This window comes from Podarcis cretensis (assembly GCF_951804945.1).
Source record: "Podarcis cretensis genome assembly, chromosome: 3".
NCBI lineage: Eukaryota > Metazoa > Chordata > Lepidosauria > Squamata > Lacertidae > Podarcis > Podarcis cretensis.
Genome location: NC_137172.1, coordinates 88,170,117 through 88,188,725, shown reverse-complemented (window position 1 = coordinate 88,188,725; position 18,609 = coordinate 88,170,117). Strand labels below are relative to the sequence as shown.

Below are 18,609 nucleotides of genomic sequence, written 5' to 3'. Positions count from 1 at the left end.
GTTTTTCTTCCCTCTAATTTGTTGTCAGTACAAGATGGGGAGAAAGTGAGGTGAAATAGTGAAGGCATCGTCATGTGGGGAGTGTGTGCACCAAGTAGGGGGGAAACGTAAGGAAATAAGTTTGAGGCCTAGAGTCTTCTCCTGAGGCACTCTCCTGACTCTAAAGAGCTTTTAAACAGCCACTGAGTGTATGCATTTTGGCCAGGGTGATTTGGATATGGAGTTCTGAGATAGCAGCTGAGGTAGTGACAGAAGCTGGATGTTTGGAGATGAGGTGAGGAGGACTGTGTGCTAGAGGATGGGGAGAACTACTCAGTTGCTTGCGCAGCAGGGGAACTCCCCATTTTGATATGGTGAGAATATGAGTGGAGTGGGTCCATGCACAGCGCAGCAAGGTGGTCATTTAATTGTTCACTGCCAAATGTACACCTTGCAACAAAGTCCGTGTGTATTCTGCCGCCACTCAATCCTGAACTCTTGCATCAGTATGGCAGTTTAAGTTGCAAACTTGGCAATGCTATCTAGTGTTGCCACATGGTGAACCAGGCATGGTTCTATTAAACTCGCCATCTAGTCACACCTGTTTGCCAACTGGCCTTGATATGTATTCATTTCTTTCTCACTGCAGTTCCTTGTGAAGTGCTTGTAGTTCTAAACGCCAAGTACACTCAAGGGGTGGTGTGTGTGTGTGTGTGTGTGTGTGTGTGTGTGTGTTGAACAGTGTAATGTAAGACTGGCAGTTCTGTTAATGGTGACCCATGCAACATGGGGATAGAGCCCCTACAGCAGCAACAACAAAAAGCTGCTTCCATGAATATGATTCCCCCCCCCACCAGCAGCCATTATTGGAACTGTTTTGTGGCACTCTTGGAATTCAGTAGAAAATTATAAAAAGGCGCAGGGCTCTTAGAAGTAATGAGCAGTAATGTGGAAAAAGTGAAGGATAGGATGGGTTTGTTTGTAGACTCAAGGAAATAATAAAGACTTCAAGGGAAGAAGAATGCACCATATTCACTGAATGAAACCAGAGTTTCTAACAATTGCTTCCTTATTCTTTGTTCTCTGCTTTCCTTTCCACTCTTCCATTTCCATCTGGCTCTCTCTCTTCCCTTCCCCGGCATATCGCTGCCACTAGCCTTGGTTCTACAACTCTTTTCTAGCTCAGACGGCCCCAATTGATGGTTTGCAACTCCACAACAATTGTAGGACATCAGTTTTAAGGTTCTAGAATTAGAACATAAGCAATGTTTACAAAATAAAATAAAAACACTTATCAAATATTTTCTAAATTTGCCAGCCTGCAAAACATTAAACTGGGTATATAGTAGTAGGCATAGAATTTGGAAGAAAATTCCAGGGTTAGTTAGGCTCTGATATGCTGGAAGTCAAGTACACCTATATTGTTTACACTGGAGAAATAGCTTTGACTTAAGAACATGGAGCAGAAATCATCTTAGTTGAGTCGACTTAGTTCTGGACTGTTACAATAACAGAATTAAAGTGATGAATAATATAGAGACTTTTCTTTGATATTGTACTCCTTTTTAAAGGGCTAAGTTTCAACTTTGGTAGATATGGGAGTTTAGAGAAACATAACCCCCTTCTTTTTTCAGGAATAGCATTCATTCTCAGAACCTAGTGAATCTACGTTTTAAGTTTTATAGCTGCCCTTAATTTCACCTACTTAAAAGTTGCCATATGTTGTGACCATATATATATATATATATATATATATATATATATATATATATATATATCCATATAACTGCTGGAGTGTAGTGGGATTACAGAGATCACCTATATGCAAGTCAAATTGGAGCCTCAGGTTTGTGGCTCAGTAGAAACTGATCTCAGTAATTGCTAGAGGCTTCTCATTTATATATGTCAATGCCCACATTGAAAAACAGGAATAATCAACAATAGGGACATTAATAATACATTTTTTTTTTACCTCTTGGCTGCCAGTTTTTGCTTAGCTGAGCAGTCACCAGCTTTAGTCAAGACATTATAAAATAGTGAAGACCTAAGAACATGCCAGACGTGTTTCAAAAATCAGCTAACTAGCTGTGCTGCTAATGTTGATGGAGAGGTTGCTTGTACTCTAATGCCTGGTTCAGAAATAAGTATTGTGCCTTTTACCTCATGCCTCACATGCAATAATTTAAGTCTTCGGGGGTTTCTTAAACCACAGTTTCCCGCTACACCTGAACTGGGAAACTGTGGTTTAATATCTGATATTAAGCCTCAGTTTCCAAGTTCAGATGTAACTGGAAACTATGGGTTAACAAACCACAAAGGTCTTTCATAACAGCGCATGCGAGAAGGCAGGGGAGTACCATGGTTGTTCTGGTTGAATAAGCCATAGTTCATTAAACCAAGGTGAACACACCTGAACTGATCCTAAAGATGAAAACCTCAGGGTCTTAACAGTGTTACAAACAAATGTGTGTAATAAAATTTGACAGACCCATTCTTTGCTGCAAAAAAGTGATTTGTAGTGAAATAGAGAAGCGTGAGCTTGACAGTTTTTTTTATTTATAAGATGTCTATCCTGCCCTTAATCATAAATGATCTCAGGGTTGTTGCTGTTTAGTTGTTTAGTCGTGTCCGACTCTTTGTGACCCCATGGACCAGAGCACGCCAGGCACTCCTGTCTTCCACTGCCTCCCGCAGTTTGGTCAGACTCATGATCTCAGGGTAGGTAACAACAATTTAAAATACAAGAAAACAAGAAGAAAAAACTGCCAATATATTTCACATCTGTTCCAGCACAGGCCTTACATGAAGAGGAAGGTGTTCAGCTGGCACTGAAAGATGGATAAAATCAGTGCCAGCCTAACCCTAGATGAAAGGATGTTCCAAAGCTAGGATGCCAGAAGGCCTTCTGATGGATCATAACCCCTTTGACCCCATTCATCCCTAGCTGATTTCAAGGTCCAAGCAGGGCAGTAAGGAAAGAGGTGTTTCTACGGGTAAACAGGTCCTGAGCCTTTGGGTTGTTATATGTCAAAACTAGCACCTTGAATTATGCTCAGAGATGTATTGGCAGCCAGGGAACATCTTTCAGGACTAGCATCCCATGGTCCCTTGCAGAAAGGCTCTTCACTATGGCCATAGTATTTTGCAGCAGTTGTTGTCTCTATACCATCTTCGAGGGCCAGCTCCGAGGGCAGCCACTGAATTGCTATCTCTGTCCAGGAATAGTTGTTGCTGGCAATCTGTTAAAAGACATCCTGTAGCACTAAGGCCACTGTACACCAGATCCTTCAGGTGAAATGCAACCCTCACCCCCAGCAACCCTCACCCCCACCTCTCCAGAACAGGCTGCCTTCCTTTTTCCTGGACTTAGGAACCACCTGCCACTTTTCCAGTGAAAAGCATGTTTACCTTACATGTATGCACCCACAGTACTATTGAAGGGTAGGTGGGAAGGCACTGTTCAGCAGAAGAAGGGTGTTTGGGGGAAGGATTTGAACATGCTTCACGCTTCACCGCTGCAATTTGCATTTTCCATGTGTTGCTTTGCAGTAAGGTAGCAGGCAACAGTGTGGTTCTTCTTCCAAGTTGTTTTCCTTTTTGCATGGAATATGGTGACTGTGCAAAATTCATGGGGCTGTCTGGCTGTTAACCAAAATCATATGAAGAATAATAATTATTGACAGCTAAAAGTAAGACAAAAAGTGTAAAAAATGCCAGAACCACAAAGGCAGACACCCCCAAACTCAACCCTCCAAATGTTTTGGGACTACAATTCCCATCATCCCTGACCAGTGGTCCTGTTAGTTAGGGATGATGGGAGTTGTAGTCCCAAAACATCGGGAGGGCCGAGTTTAGGGATGCTTGCACAAAGGCATTGTACTGAGCCACGCCATTGGTCCATTTATCTCAGTATTTTCTACACTGCCTGACATCAGCTCTTCAAGGTTTTGGGCAAAAGTATTTTCCATCCCTACTTAGAGATGCTGGGATTCTGAACTGCAGGCAAAGCACATACTCTACCACTAAGGTATGGAGCATAAAAGAAAAGCCTCAAAATGTCAGTAGGCAATTATACACAAATCAAAAATAAAATAACTAAGATAAAACAGCATCTAAACAGAATGGTAAAATACAATGTATACTAAAAGGCAGGGGGGAAAGTACGGTAACTTAAAAGTGTATTTCAAGTAAACACCACTTTCGGTTGCCACTTCCCCCACATTAATAGCCCATTATTTAGGAGAGCCATTTCTCTTTAATTTTAGCTCACTTTTTGAAAGAATAGAACTCCTGCTCTTCAGTCCTGGTTTCTACATCTGCCGTGATTTTTAAGAAGGGGTCATCAGCACAGCACAGCAGGACAAACTGCTGCAGCAGGGTTATTATCTTCCTCTCCCCCTGCACCTGAGTTCAAGTCTGTTATGGGGTTTGGTTACTGCACTATCTTCTTTGAATGGGAATTTACAGATTGATCCTATAATGGCTTGATTGCAGTTGCAATACTGTGTAGGTAAAGCTTGTGTCTACTAACCATCCGTTTCCAGTTTTTGTGTTTGTGGTACTTCTGATGACATGGAAGGCATAGCAATTTAAGTCAGTATTTTATAAGCAAAAGCTGCTAGGATAATAGCAGCAATGACAAATTTTGTGGCACTTTAAAGTCTAGCTAATTTATTCCGACAAGTTTTCATGGACCAGAGCCTGCTCTGTCAGATGCAGGTTGAAAGTTGTTGGGATGGTGATAATATGGAGGATGTGAACAATTGGTGGAAAAACAAGAATAATTAATGCCAGTTGTAGTTCTTTTGCATCTGAAATTTTCTCTGTTCTTAACTGTGAAATTCAGTTAGCAAATTTCACTAATTTTTATCGCAGCATTTTCCTTCCTGGTTCTGAATTCCGTTATTAAACATAACTGAATTCCTTGAGCATTACTAAACCTTGCTGAATCCATTGAGTTGTGATGCTATACGTTTTCAATTTGCTGTATGTGTCTGAATTCAACTGTACTAAGTGCAAAAATAAATAAATAAAATGCAATAGTTTCCCGATGCAGTTACAAGTTATACTGAAAAAGGTCATTGTTCTTTTAAATTTTCCATAATTGTTCTCCATTTAGATACGCTTTTTGAAGAATGTTAAAAGTATTGCTTGTTTTTTTCTCCTAGGGTGAAAAAGGAGATAGCGGAGAGCAAGGAACAGATGGAACACCTGGAAGAGATGTGAGTTAATGTTTTACCTATCCTCAGTGATTTATATTATAGCTGCTATTTGTGTGTAAACTCTTCTTGTCAGCAGCAGTCACTGTGGCGAAACAGAGACACCCTAAGACTGGTGTTGCTACAACTTACCTGCACAGGGCTTGGTTAGGGGCAAAGGGTGATGGTGAGGTTGAGGCTGCATGGATACACTAATGGAGCCAATCCAGCACTCCTGCCAGTACATGTGCACAGTTCCATCTTGCCTTTCCTTTTCTCCAGCCACATCCAGCTGGGCTGTGGTGACAGCGGTGTTGGGTTGGTGGCACTGCAGGTCTGCCCAAGCATACTGGCTGCTACAGCTTACTGGATATGAGCAGTTTGCTGCACTGGACCAAACACTCAGAAGTGGATGAGCGTGCGCAGAAAGTTAGTTATGGCTCCAATTTATGGTGCGCCCAATGGCTTTTCTGTACGCTCTGGCACTTGTCACAGTGTCCTGTTGTGCCTGAAGCGGTTTAGTCATGCTAGTCACATCACCTAGAAAGTTGTCTATGGACAAACACCAGCTTCCTCGGCCTGAAGTGAGATGACTCCCGCACCCCATAGTCGCCTTTGACTGGACCTTACCTACCTACACCCAACAGATTTGTTTAATCTCAGTGGGTTTTATCCAATGGCGCCTTCCATTTGCAGAGGGACTTTTTATGTAGTAGAAGCCTCTGTTAATGGAAGGGGGGAAGAGTGGTTTTTGCCTATTCCACCCCCTCTCCTATGGTCTCTGCAAATCTGCTCCAAAGGTTTGGCAAAACTCTCCAGAACAGCATGGGGGAGGTGATAGAGGCACCACAGTGGAGAGAAAATAATGAGCAAAAATCACTTTTCTGCCTACTGTTCTGCTTGGTCGAACCCCCTTCTGCAAATGGATGAAGTCCTCCCGGCTGACACTATTTCTTTTCCTGCCCATGCTTCTACAATTTTTTCATCTATCTAATGTGAAAGAACTGTTTTTTTTTTTCTGGAGCCATAAGCCTGAAACAGTGAAATTCCATCCCCAATAGTTAACTTCCTTGCCATCATCAGATGGTTTGCACTTGCTGTCTTATTTAGTTAGTCTTGTAAGGAACTAGGTTTGAATATAAAAACTGTCTGTTAACTCCCCATGCGCACCTTCCACTTTACCATTCAGCACACTGGAGACACACAGCATGTCAGCCAGGAACTACAATTTCAAATCCAGCCAACAGCATAAATATTGATTATGAATGCCATTCATGTTGCTATTCCCAGTTTGCTTAGCATCCAATCTATGTTACCTTCCTAACTTTTAAAATAACATTTTTAATGTATGCACTATTTTCATATTTAACATAAACGGGAGATCTTTGGAGGGTTGTGTCAAAGCATTCTCCGTCGGGGCCAGTTATAGCACTCCCTGATATTCCTAACATTATTTTGTATCCTGGGAGAAAGGAAGTGTGCCTGGGCTATTTTGACAGCAGTGAGAAGAGAAAACTACTGATGCTGAATAAACCCTGATGCACATTTTAAAAAATGATATACTCCCTTGCACACAGACAGTCACTCTCTTTCTGCGTATCTCCCCCCACCCCACACACCAATTGCAATTTTCCTGGCTCCCACCCTTGGATGAAAGAGGCAGACTCTCAGCTTGAAAAATCCCCAAACTTTATTGAGAAAATCAGCACACAGTTTCAGCATCAACTCTCGGTACAGGGCACCTGGTTCAATAGCTCATAAGCAGAGTTCTTGAGTACATGACTAGGCATAAGCAAAGATGCTCCTGCTCTGCTTTGAAAAAGAGGGTAGCAGTACCAGTTTGTTGCATGGTTCTTCTCCCAAGTACGGAGACTGTGCTTGCGTTTAACCCTTGGATTGAGTACAGCTAGAAGGCTGGAGAGGCCTTATTCTGCCCTCTTAGGTAAGATTCTCTTTTCCCACTAGAAACAAGGCTTATTTGTTGTGGTACTTGTATTGTATCTCACCAGACCCACTCCATTGAGGTCCCATATGGACCAGTGTAACTCTATCTGTTCTACATTCCAAGCTCTTTTGGGCTTTTGGAAGTTTATCTTCTTGCAAGCTGAAAATAGAAAAGTGCTCCTGAGATGTCGTTGTTTTATATATTCCCCCCTGTGGTTTTATATTGAATTGTTCTCATGACTGGGAGGGGGGCGGCGACAATCAAAATGCCGTTTTCAACAAGCCCCACTAGGGTGTCTCAATAGTAGCCTTGAGCCCGTCATCTCCTTATGGAGCGAGGCCACATTTTTCAAAGTGTGGGCAACCATGTGTAGAGTACATTTGCCATAACCTACTACAATGTCCACTATATACACGCCCAAGAAGTCAATTCATAAAACCCCTTTTCATGAAGAAAACAAATCTAACCAGGATGGAGGGGGTGAAATGGCTGCTGAGTGATGCTGATGACTCTGTGACTTATAAAGTGGCTCGCTATGCCCTGGCAGCTAAGAAGATTAGGAAGAAAGAACTGGAGGGGCTAGTGGTCATTCGCAAAGGGGACTCTGACATCTAATTTTCACATTTTATTTTGAGAATTACTTTTCATTCTGTGTAATTTTGATCATGGTTTTACTGCATATGTAGCGACTGCTGTGTGTGTGTATGTGTCTCTGTGTGTTTTCCTTTCCTTTTTTCCTTCTTTGGATGTTGCCATGGCCTTTGGCTAGCGCAATAAAATCCACACACACAAAAAACAACAACTCCAAAGTAATAGAAGAAAAAGCCACACAGGCCTTAACCCAAGTGCATAACCTGATTTCATTGATTTTCTTAGCAGTTGATTATATTCCTATGCATGGAGAGGTTTGTTTTGTTTTGTTTTGTTTTGTTTTTTGCTGTTTACTTTGCTTTTTTGCTATCATATTTTTAGTTCCCTTGGTACTAAAGCAGACACATTTTTCTTAGAATGCCTTTCTGCATTGGTTAGTCTTTTCTCCATTTTCTTCACAAAATGAGCATTTTTCTTTCTTTTCACAATTATCAATGCTGTTTGTTTAATACACCTGTATAAGAATGAAAAGCTTTTGAAAGAACAGAAGAAGAAAAGCAGCAAGCATTTATGGAGCAATAAAAAGGTAATGGGTTAACAGGTTGTCACTCCAGGCTGTCTATCACCTTGTGTAGTGACTTCTCTAAAAACAGCTTCTAGTCAGGAAACCAGCATAAGGTAGGGTTAAAAACAATCTAATTTGAAAAGCTGGTCACAGAGCTATGCTAACTGACATGATTACTTCCCCCTTTGAAATTCTAGCTGTTTTTGCTTGGTATGAAACCTTTTTTGTATATATTTTTAAAGTCCGTTCTTGTTAGGAAGGCCATTGAATCAATTAGCTTTAACACCAGTTTACCCAACCCTCCTCACAGCTGGTGTATTAAAAAAAAAAATAGGTAAAGTTGTATGTTTATGGATGTCTTCATACTGTCACTTTGTGTTTGGGTACAATGTTGTGGCACACGTAGCACATCATTTGAGAAGGGTGCACATGAGTAAAGATAGCCATGGTTAACTACATGACTATTTCGAATACAGGAGAGCAGTGGCCAGGAAATGATTATACCCATGTGTTGAATGGAATTTTAAAGGGGGGAAGTGCTATTTTTAATTGTGTGCTCCATTCTCAATTAGTGCGCTACATGTCTGTTCTGTACTTTGAGCTCAAATATGAAATGTAGCATAATAATCTTACGTTTCCCTCTGTGCAGTTTCACATTTGGGAGCATGTACGTGCAGGCCCAAATGAGAGACGGTTCTAGATCTTAGACGGAAGCCAGAGTGCTAAAGTTCTTGAATGACTCAGATACATGCTATTTTCAGCAATGAGAATGTTCACTTGGCACCCTAACTTGAACTTAAAAGGCCGCTGCCAAAAAGGGAACAGTCATAGATCACTAAGAGGCAATGGTAGCACCTCGTCCTTTCAGCCACAACACTTGTCAGCTCCTAATGCTGGTATACTAATTCTACTAAAGCTACTATTGTTGCTGTGACCTTGGTATTATGCCTGCTATGTGCATGAGTAGAACCCACAGTCAACAGCATTGTGTTCTGCACCAAGCACAGATTTCACGATAGGGTATGTTCCTCACTATCACTTCCAGAACCTCAGATGTAAGTGCAGCATCAGTCAAACTGCAAATGGCTAAAGTTTCTACGCCTGTACAGTTGTAGCCCTTGGCACCAAGAGGACCTAGCTACCTCAGCCTGGTTGTGGTGGAGAATGATGAGCTGTCAGTTCTGACTCAGCAGTGATGGAACGTTCCAACAGGGCTCAGAATGAGCCATCATAGTAGGGCACGGAAAATATCCCATCTAACCTGATACAGGTTCTTCTGCTTTATTGCAAACAACTATTGCTGATGGTAACCTTCCTAGGAGTCAAGTTCATGAGGCCTCTTCTATGTAGCCAGACTGTATCTATCCGTTCCTATCTTCCCATTTTCCCATCCGAGGGAAAGACTCCTGGGAGAAGATAGCTGTTTTCAAATAAGGGCAGATAAATGTTGGCCTGATTCAACCTCACTCATTTTGCAAATTAAGCAACAAAGTTCTAAATAGCATCATGCTATGTACATACCGGTTAGGAGTGAGTAAGGTTTGTGGATTTATTGAGCTTGTGGAATTATTAGGCAATAGCATATGTTTCCTTGTGTGTCTTTTTCTCAGTTCCATCTCTCCTGTAAACACAGTCACAGAAGTGATTTCTTTGGTGAAAGATATTATTCCATTCGTGTTCTAAAGTTACCACCTAAACCAATTCCACTTTCAGGCCATAGCAAGAAACCTTAAACATTCATTCAGAAATCAGATCATCATGATTTGCTGTCAGGGACTCAGCGGGAGCGCAGGGAGGAGAGGAGATGGAAAGCGAGGGGGAGCAATCCGAGGGCAGCGTAGGAGAATATGACAGCAGCCCGATAGATTCCATGAGCCTCTCCAGCGAATCGGAAGATTCACAGAAGGGGGCGCCGATGGGCAGGGCAAGGGGCGACCCAAGGGGGACACCCCAGAAGCAAGGGGCCAGCGGGGAATCCCAGAGCAGCAGTTGCAAATCAGGACCAGCTTCCCCACCAGAGCGTAGTGGGGGGGAGGAGTCCCAGGTGTCAGAACCCACATATGCACCACCAGCGAGAGAAGATGAGTCAGGGTGGACCACGCCTCCATCGGAGAGCGAGTTAACGGTTAAGAGGAAAGTTGCAGGCTGGGCGCGCGCGCCAAGTTCAAAGGTACAGGCGAGCGGCACAGAAGGTAGCCCGGATAGGGAACCAGGTCCTAAAGCCCGCCGGAAGGAGGGGCAAGAATCGTCAGGGTCAGCGTCAGAGGAGTCCAGGAAGGATGAGACCCTAGCGGGCAGGAGGGCCCAGAGGAGAAAGGAATTTAGGAAGAGGTGGAGCAAAGCGAGAGTCTTAAACTGGTGTGGAGGGGGAGGAGACTCAGACAGGACTTCGCCGGTCTAAGGTCGGGACGTAGAGCTGCACGCTGCGGCTTTAAAATGGAGACTGAATCTCAATAAAGACTTTTGTACATAACTACAGCCTAGCGTTGGTCCTCTGTGAGCTGGGACCTGGAGGCAGCTCTGACAGTAAGTCCTGTCTCATATTTCAAAGAACCTCGCAACGTGAGAGGACGCAGCGAGGGGCGAAGATTGGTGCTTCGCGAGCTCACAAAAGCAGCACAAGATGACTACAGAAGAACGACTGGCAGCTTTGCAAGAAGCCGTGGTACAACTTAACGCAGAAATACGAGCGGCAAGGAGGAGAGAAGAGGAATCAGATGCTGTCTGCAAGGATCTGCAAAACAGGTTGGAAGTGTTGACTAAACAGGGGCCACCGGCAGCCAAATCAGAAGGGATCGGGCTCGGGAAGAGAGGGGGGAGCCTGGTGTCGCATTTCGATGGGAGTCTGCAGCAATATCCTAACTTCAGAGCAGACGTAGTTTTTGCGCTAAAGTTGCTGGAGAAGGACTTTAGAGATGAGCAGGAGAAAGTAGGCTTCATACTAACGCATCTCCATGGAGAAGCTAAAGCGTGGTTGCGCAATCTGTGGAGAGATAATGATCCAGCCCTCCAAAACGCAAAAGCCTTCATTAAGGCGATGGACGATTGTTTTTTATCGGAGATAGATGTCGATGTCGCTAGAAAAGAGGTTCACGGTCTGAAACAAGGCAGAGCCACTGTAAGGCAATATCATTCCCGCTTTTTTGCATTGGTCAACGCGCTGGGATGGGAAAAGGACTCAGCGTCCGTCAGGGACCTGTTCTGGGAGGGGCTCAACGGGGCTGTGAAAGACGAAATCGCAAGGGGGGAGAGGCCACGGAGCACTCAAGAAGTGGTCCAGAAGGCGCTGACGATTGGTGTGCGGCTGGAAGAACGTCCCCGGAGCAAAGATGAAGGGCGTTGGGGACGCACGCCAGCAAGGGCACCTCCTTTCTTTCCCAGAGACTCAGCGCGCGCTCAATCCACGCCTCCACTGGGAGGGGGAGAGGAGCCGATGGAGATAGGTGGTGCCAAGGCTCAGTCAGCGACCAGAGCCCTCACACCAGGAGCAGCCAAGGTGAAGCCTCCTAGAGGGAACAGGAAGTGTTACATCTGCGAAAGTGCTCAGCATATGGCAAAAGAGTGCCCCCAGAGGCTCCACAAGCACAATGCAGCCTCAGCAAAAGTAACAGAAGCAGCTCAGCAGAGGGAACCGCAGCAGGGAAACGACGAAGTCTGGCTGGAAGCAGAGCCGCTGGGGCCCAGCCAGACAAATCAGTGAAGCAGTCCCCAGGAATCTTACAGCCCACAGACCCCCTCCCGCCCAAACCAGTGGTGCAGCTCACCGCAACACTCCAGCTTCCCAATGGGCTCACCATGGAAGTGCCTATTACCATTGACTCTGGTAGCAATGCAGACTTTATGGGGGTGGATTTCATCAAGCAACATAGCATAGCGCTCCTGCCTGCCACGATGCCCCTGAAAGTAGTGACAGTCGATGGAAGAGAATTGCTGGGGGGAGAGGTGGTACAGCAAACGCCGCCAATGGTGATGCGCATTGGAAATCACCGCGAAGTCATCAGCTTCAACGTCACCCAACTGTCAGACACGCCCATAGTGTTGGGCATGAGCTGGTTGGATAGGCACAGCCCGGCATTGGCATGGTACCAGCGTAAATTGACCTTCTGCTCCTCCTACTGCGCAGAACATTGCATCATGACTAACCAGGAGGACGAGGGGCAAGAGGATGACCCACAGCTACAACTGGGCATGCTGCAAGCGGTACCCGACAAGTACAAGGAGTTTTTGGAGGTCTTCTGCGAGAAGGAAGCGGACAAGCTGCCTCCCCACAGACCCTACGACTGCAAGATTGACCTCCTGCCGGGGGCAACGCTGCCGACCGGAAAACTGTACTCCATGTCTGAAGACGAACTGCAAGAGCTCAGGGAGTTCATAGATCACAATTTGAAGCGGGGATTCATCCGAGAATCCAAAGCAGTGGGGGGCAGTCCTGTGTTCTTTGTGAAGAAAAAAGACACGCCCCAGAAGAGGCTTGTAGTTGATTTCAGAATTTTACATTCGAAAACCAAGCCCACGGCTTTCCCGATGCCCAAGATCGACGACTTGCTCGTGACGGTGAGGAAGGGACGCATCTTCACCAAGCTGGATCTACGAGGGGCGTACAATCTTATACGCATGCGGGAGGGCGACGAGTGGAAGACGGCCATGTTCACGCCCTTGGGCACCTATGAGTATAGGGTTATGCCCTTCGGTTTACAAAATGGCTCCCACTGCTTCCAAGCCTTCATGCATCATGTGTTAGCGGGGCTCCTCTACAAGAAGTGCGTCTGCTTCCTGGACGACATTCTGATCTTCTCGGAATCGCAGGAGGCTCACGAGAGAGATGTCAAGGAAGTCCTGCAAAGACTACGGGAGCACAGGCTTTACGCCAAGCTGGAGAAATGCCAGTTCGACATGACGGAGGTGGATTTCCTGGGCTACAAGCTGTCCGACAAGGGAATCGCCATGGACAGCGCCAAGGTACGATCAGTACTGGACTGGAAGAGCCCGCGCAATCGGAAGGAGGTCCAGAGGTTTGTCGGCTTTGCTAACTTTTATCGCAAGTTCATCAAGGGTTTCGCTATGCAGACGGCGGCCATCACGGACACCCTCAGCTCCAAGAAGAAGAAGTTCATCTGGACGGAGCAGGCGGAGCAGTCCTTTCAGAAACTCAAGCGTCTTTTCGCTTCCGAGAAACAACTGCTGCATGTGAACCCCAGCAAGCCCATGAGGGTGGAGACGGATGCCTCCGACAGAGCCGTGGGAGCAGTCCTGTTGCAGCGAGACCCGCAAGGGGATTGGAGGCCGTGTGCTTTCTACTCCAGGAAACTCAGCAAGTCGGAGCAGAACTACACCATCTGGGACAGAGAGTTGCTGGCCATTCATGCAGCATTCAAGGCGTGGCGGCACTTCCTCATCGGAGCCAAACACACGGTGCAAGTTCGCACGGACCATAAGAACCTGGAGTACTGGCGCACGGCGCGGTTCCTGAACCAGAGACACATCCGCTGGGCGGAGTTCTTTGCGGATTTCGACTTCAGGATAGAATATATTCCCGGAGACAACAACGTCATGGCTGATGCGCTATCCAGGAAGCCGCAGTATCTGGAGGAAGCAGCACCGGTAGCGGCCAAACACATTTTCGCACCCAAGGCGTGGGCATGCGCTTCTGCCACAGTAGACCTGGAAGCGATACGGCACGAGCTGCGAACAGATTCCTTCGCGCGCTCCAAGATGGAGGAGGTGCGCAGCGGCACGGCAAAGGACGACGAGTTCCAGATACGCGACGGACTGCTCCTCCGCAAGGGGGCCATCTACGTACCGGGAGATGAACTCCGCGCGACAGTACTGCAACAGCTACACGACGCACCCAGCGCCGGACATTTCGGCAAGGAAAAGACGGTGGAATTAGTAGCCAGAGACTTTTGGTGGCCCAAGATGCGGGGAGAAGTCGCGGAATACGTCACGAGGTGCGACACCTGCCAAAGGGCCAAGCCAGTACACAGACCGCCGGCGGGACTGTTAGAACCGCTACAGACCCCGTCCGAACCGTGGGAGAGGGTAGCCTTGGACTTTGTCACTGACCTGCCCAGCTCGAGGGGCAAGACAGCAGTACTCGTGGTAGTCGACATGTTCACCAAGATGGCGCACTTCATTCCTTGCGCGAAGGTGGCCACAGCGGAACAGACAGCCAAGCTGTTCATAGACCACGTGTTCAAGGTACACGGCCTGCCACGGTCTATCCTGTCCGACAGGGGGCGCCAGTTCATCTCGAGTTTCTGGCGGAAGCTGATGGGGATCCTGAACGTCAAGGTCAACCTAGCGTCGGCAAGACACCCGCAGACCAACGGACAAGCGGAGAGGGTCAACGCCGTCATGCAGCAGTACCTGAGATGTTACGCCAACCAGCAGCCCTCGACCTGGGTGGACTATCTGCCCCTGGCCGAGTTTGCCTACAACAACACACAACACGTGTCCACGGGGGTCCTCTGTGAGCTGGGACCTGGAGGCAGCTCTGACATTTGCGTTTATACCATTTCATGCACAGGCATTAATAAGCCATAGAGAAGCCTTCCTCTCACTTTCTTTTTCCTTTGCTTGGCCTGTCTCTCTTTGATAAATCAAAGACTACTTCAGATTTAACTCTTCTGTTGCTGGCATGCATAATAAAGGCCACATCAAAGCTAAATCAGAATTATTGACAACATCCACCATTTAATCCAAAGTGGATACTTGAATGCTCATATAGCTCTAAATGATCTTTCTTCCAGATGGTGAATTAATGTAATTTTTGCAGGAAGTGAAGTTGCACAAATACGAGTATTTTGAATACTTACTGATTTAATGGTTCTGTTCCCCCCAGAGCACAGATGTTGCTTATCATTTTAGTGCCACTTGCTTTCCTGTTACCGAAAAACAAGCTATAGTATTAGGAAACCTTGAAGGAGGAGGAAGGAGGACTTGGGGCCATGAATCATGATTCTCCTATAGAATAACATGTATAACTTTTTTTTTTCTGTGCCAATCTCAGCCACCTAAGCTGATACTACAGTGATGATATATTCATTCATTGTATTGTATTTATGTTTTTATTCTTCTAAAAACTATAATCTGCCTGACTAGCCAGAAATAAATTCCTGTGACCTATAGTATATTACATAATACTGTATAAATTATTTTACCACCAATACTACTACTACTAACAATAATATTGATGACATTAATTGAATAGAAATGTCATTAATTGATGAATTTAAAGATAAGTGTGTTTTATGGTGTCTTTAAATGTCATAATGTTTATATTTTCAGAGCGAATTATTTGTTGGATTGTCATGTTTCAAAATGAAATTGTTGTTTTTATTTGTTGTTGTAATGATGTATTGATTTGCATTTTTTATGTTCTGTTGTGAGCAGCTTTGAACATATTTATGTAGAAAGGGGAAACACAAATTTTAGTAATAGTACTACTACATCTTATCACATTTCACATTGCATTTATAACCCTTGTTTATTATCTGATCCCCAAATGTGAGAAGTCTATTCTCTGGTTCAAGATGTCTTTTAGTATGATGAGAAGACTATTCCTGTTAAACAGGCATGCTTTTGAATATCTCCCACATTCTGGATACTTCATGAAATGTCTTCTCTTCTCTAAATATCTGAAAGTTTAGTGGGGAGTACATTGGTTCCCCTTTGTTTCCATAAGCTAGTGTGTTGAAAGAAAGAAAAAAGTTACAAAAGTGAAAGGGGATGAGTTAGTCTTTCAGTGTTGCAAAATTCCCATATGCATTTCATAATTTATGTCAAGTAATTCATACAACCTGCTACAGCTCTTGGTTCTTCTTTGATGCTTCGCTGCTCTGGTTGCAATTTTAAAGAAGCCTCAAGGCTTTATTTTGCTGGCACATGCATTAATGTATTGCTGAAGTAATGGTACATTTCTTTATTATATTGTTTTTTGCTTAATCCATAGGGTTTGAAAGGTGATCCCGGTGATCCTGGAATGGCTGGTATAAAGGGAGAAAAGGTATTCATTCATGTGTGGATACGCAAATGACCAAATCCTGATGATTTGCCAGAATATCCAGACAAGGCTTGTTTAATGAGGAAAATGGTCAAAAATCACTTTAGAACAATCACTGTTCATAAATTTAATATGCATATAATTACACTGTTCTGGTTTTTGATGCAATTATTTCTGTATCACTGAGAGATTATTGAAAAACAAATAAACCTGTAATGGTTGCTCATTTGCTGTGCAGGATCCCTGGTAATACACACATTGTAGGAGAGCACAAACTGCAATTTGTATTTCTTTGGAAAAATGCAGCCCCTCCATTTCTCTCCTTGCTTCTACTCATCTACCTTACAATGACAAGTATTATGTGTGCTAAGCCAAGCGCGTCTGCCTCACCTTTACATTACAGCATTTTATAAATAGTTTAATTATTTTGTAATTATCCCTCTTTAGGTATTGATCTGCCCTATTCATATTACTGAGCCCGTTCACCTCCAGCACCCAGGAGTTGGGAATGGGTCACACCTGATCAGATCTAGTATTCATTTGTGTTCTGCTGATTGGATCTTGTATCCGTTTGTGTTCTGCATAGTAATGTGACACATCTGCACCACTCTCAGTTGTTTGGTCCTTTGCTCTCAGTTTGTAAAACACCCTCCTCCTTTCTTCTCTCTCTATATCAATGAATGCTTTGGTCATCTGACAAAATGGGCTCTGGTCCACAAAAGCTTATGCCATCCATTTATCTTCCCTCCCTCCATAACAGTGATGGACGCCAACAAGGTGATCCCTTCCCCTCTACACACACATATTACATGGATCTCCCCCTGCTTCTTTTTGTTCTTTGGGGAATGTATTCCTCCCCCTCCAGGGGGAAATATGCCTGTTAAAATGCACCAGAGTGCTTTAAATGTACAATGTGTGATGTCACCGGTTCATTCTGCTTTTGTTCATGCATTCCCTTTTTTGCTGTGGTAGCAACACATTTTGGTACATATTCTTCCCCGTCATCCTGATCCTCCGATGAACCTCTCTCTGGTCCTCAGCTCCTCACACTGCTCCACTGATGCTCTGAGCTGACTGAATGGCATCGGCAGGTACCTCCTTACCTGGCCTTTGCTCTGTCCCCCAGACTGCCGCCGTGGCGTTGACTGATTTAAACCAGGGCCAGGCGGGAGCCCTGAAGCCTCCGTGGCTAGCCCAGGAGACGGAGCAATGGCCATGCAGCTATGGCATGCCTCTGGAGGCTGGGGAGCCCGCGCCGAGTCGCAAAAGCTGCCCACTAATGCAACTAGTGAGCGGTCATTTTGGTACATATTCTTCCAATATATAGAGAGAGAGACACCTCTGACCAGACACTGTCTGATAAACAAAACAAAAGAGCTAGTGTCATGTAATGATTATGGAGTGTTGGAACTAATACGAAGCCGATCTAGTTCAAAACCTCACCCACTTGGGTGACCCTGGTCAGCGATCATCTTTTATCCTAACCTACCTAAAAGAAATGGGGGAGAACTATGTAAGTTGAAGGAGCAGCTAAAGCTTTAAGCTTTGGGTTTCTTTCCTTTCAAAGATGGAATCCTGTACAGTACTCATCTTTCAGGTGTGTGTGTGTGTGTATCAATAAAATACTTTTTAAAAAGTGTAATTAAGTTGTTTTTTTAGAGTGAGAAGATCACTGACTTTTGGTTTTTGCCTAATTTTATAGGGAGATATGGGACCTCCAGGACCAGCTGCCCTTAGTGTAAGTACGCTAGACAAGAGGCAAGAAGAGATTGTTCTCATGCATGTCGATGTTTATTTTTTGGGTTGCCTAATGCTGCACTTGTTAGTAGATTGTTAATAAGATAGTTAAATGAGCTGCTCACTTCTTTTTCTGAAATAAAATATGCATCCAGTGATTTGTAACATACTATTGCAATTATAGCATTTTCAATCTTGAAAGTGTAAAGAAAAGCAGATATATTTAGTTGTGCACACTGTGTTTTCCCACCCACTTAAGTGCATACTTAGCTTGTCTTCTGAATGTGTGAAACAAAGCCATGCAAGCATTTTTTAACAATTTCTGCCATTTTGTTCATCACTTTGCAAATCTGGCAATGGCTTCAGTGGGACAACTGAAGGATTGTAGGTAGCAGTGAGGAATTTCTTGTTTTCTCTGTGTTTTGGAGTGAACCTACCCTTTTTGCTCACCCCAGACTCATTTATGGAACATAGGTCTGTGGATTAAGCCACATAATCTATTAACCAATTACAAGGTGACCTGCAGACTTCCTCTTCCTTCCAACAACATTTTATAGGTGTTCAAAGCAGCTAATACCTCCTCTGCAGCCAC

At 44.6% G+C, this 18,609-nt stretch overlaps 1 protein-coding gene across 6 annotated transcripts in view; it reads left to right on the top strand.

The window, feature by feature from the left end:
• The window catches only part of COL19A1 (collagen type XIX alpha 1 chain), a 193,897-nt gene that overhangs the window by 97,241 nt on the left and 78,047 nt on the right, over positions 1 to 18,609 (top strand). For all 6 annotated transcript variants that reach the window (XM_079970398.1, XM_079970399.1, XM_079970397.1 and 3 more), the window contains exons 13-15: positions 5,148 to 5,201; positions 16,230 to 16,283; positions 17,983 to 18,018. In XM_079970398.1, the coding sequence (XP_079826524.1) occupies positions 5,148 to 5,201; positions 16,230 to 16,283; positions 17,983 to 18,018 (144 nt within the window). The remainder of the gene's footprint in view (positions 1 to 5,147; positions 5,202 to 16,229; positions 16,284 to 17,982; positions 18,019 to 18,609) is intronic.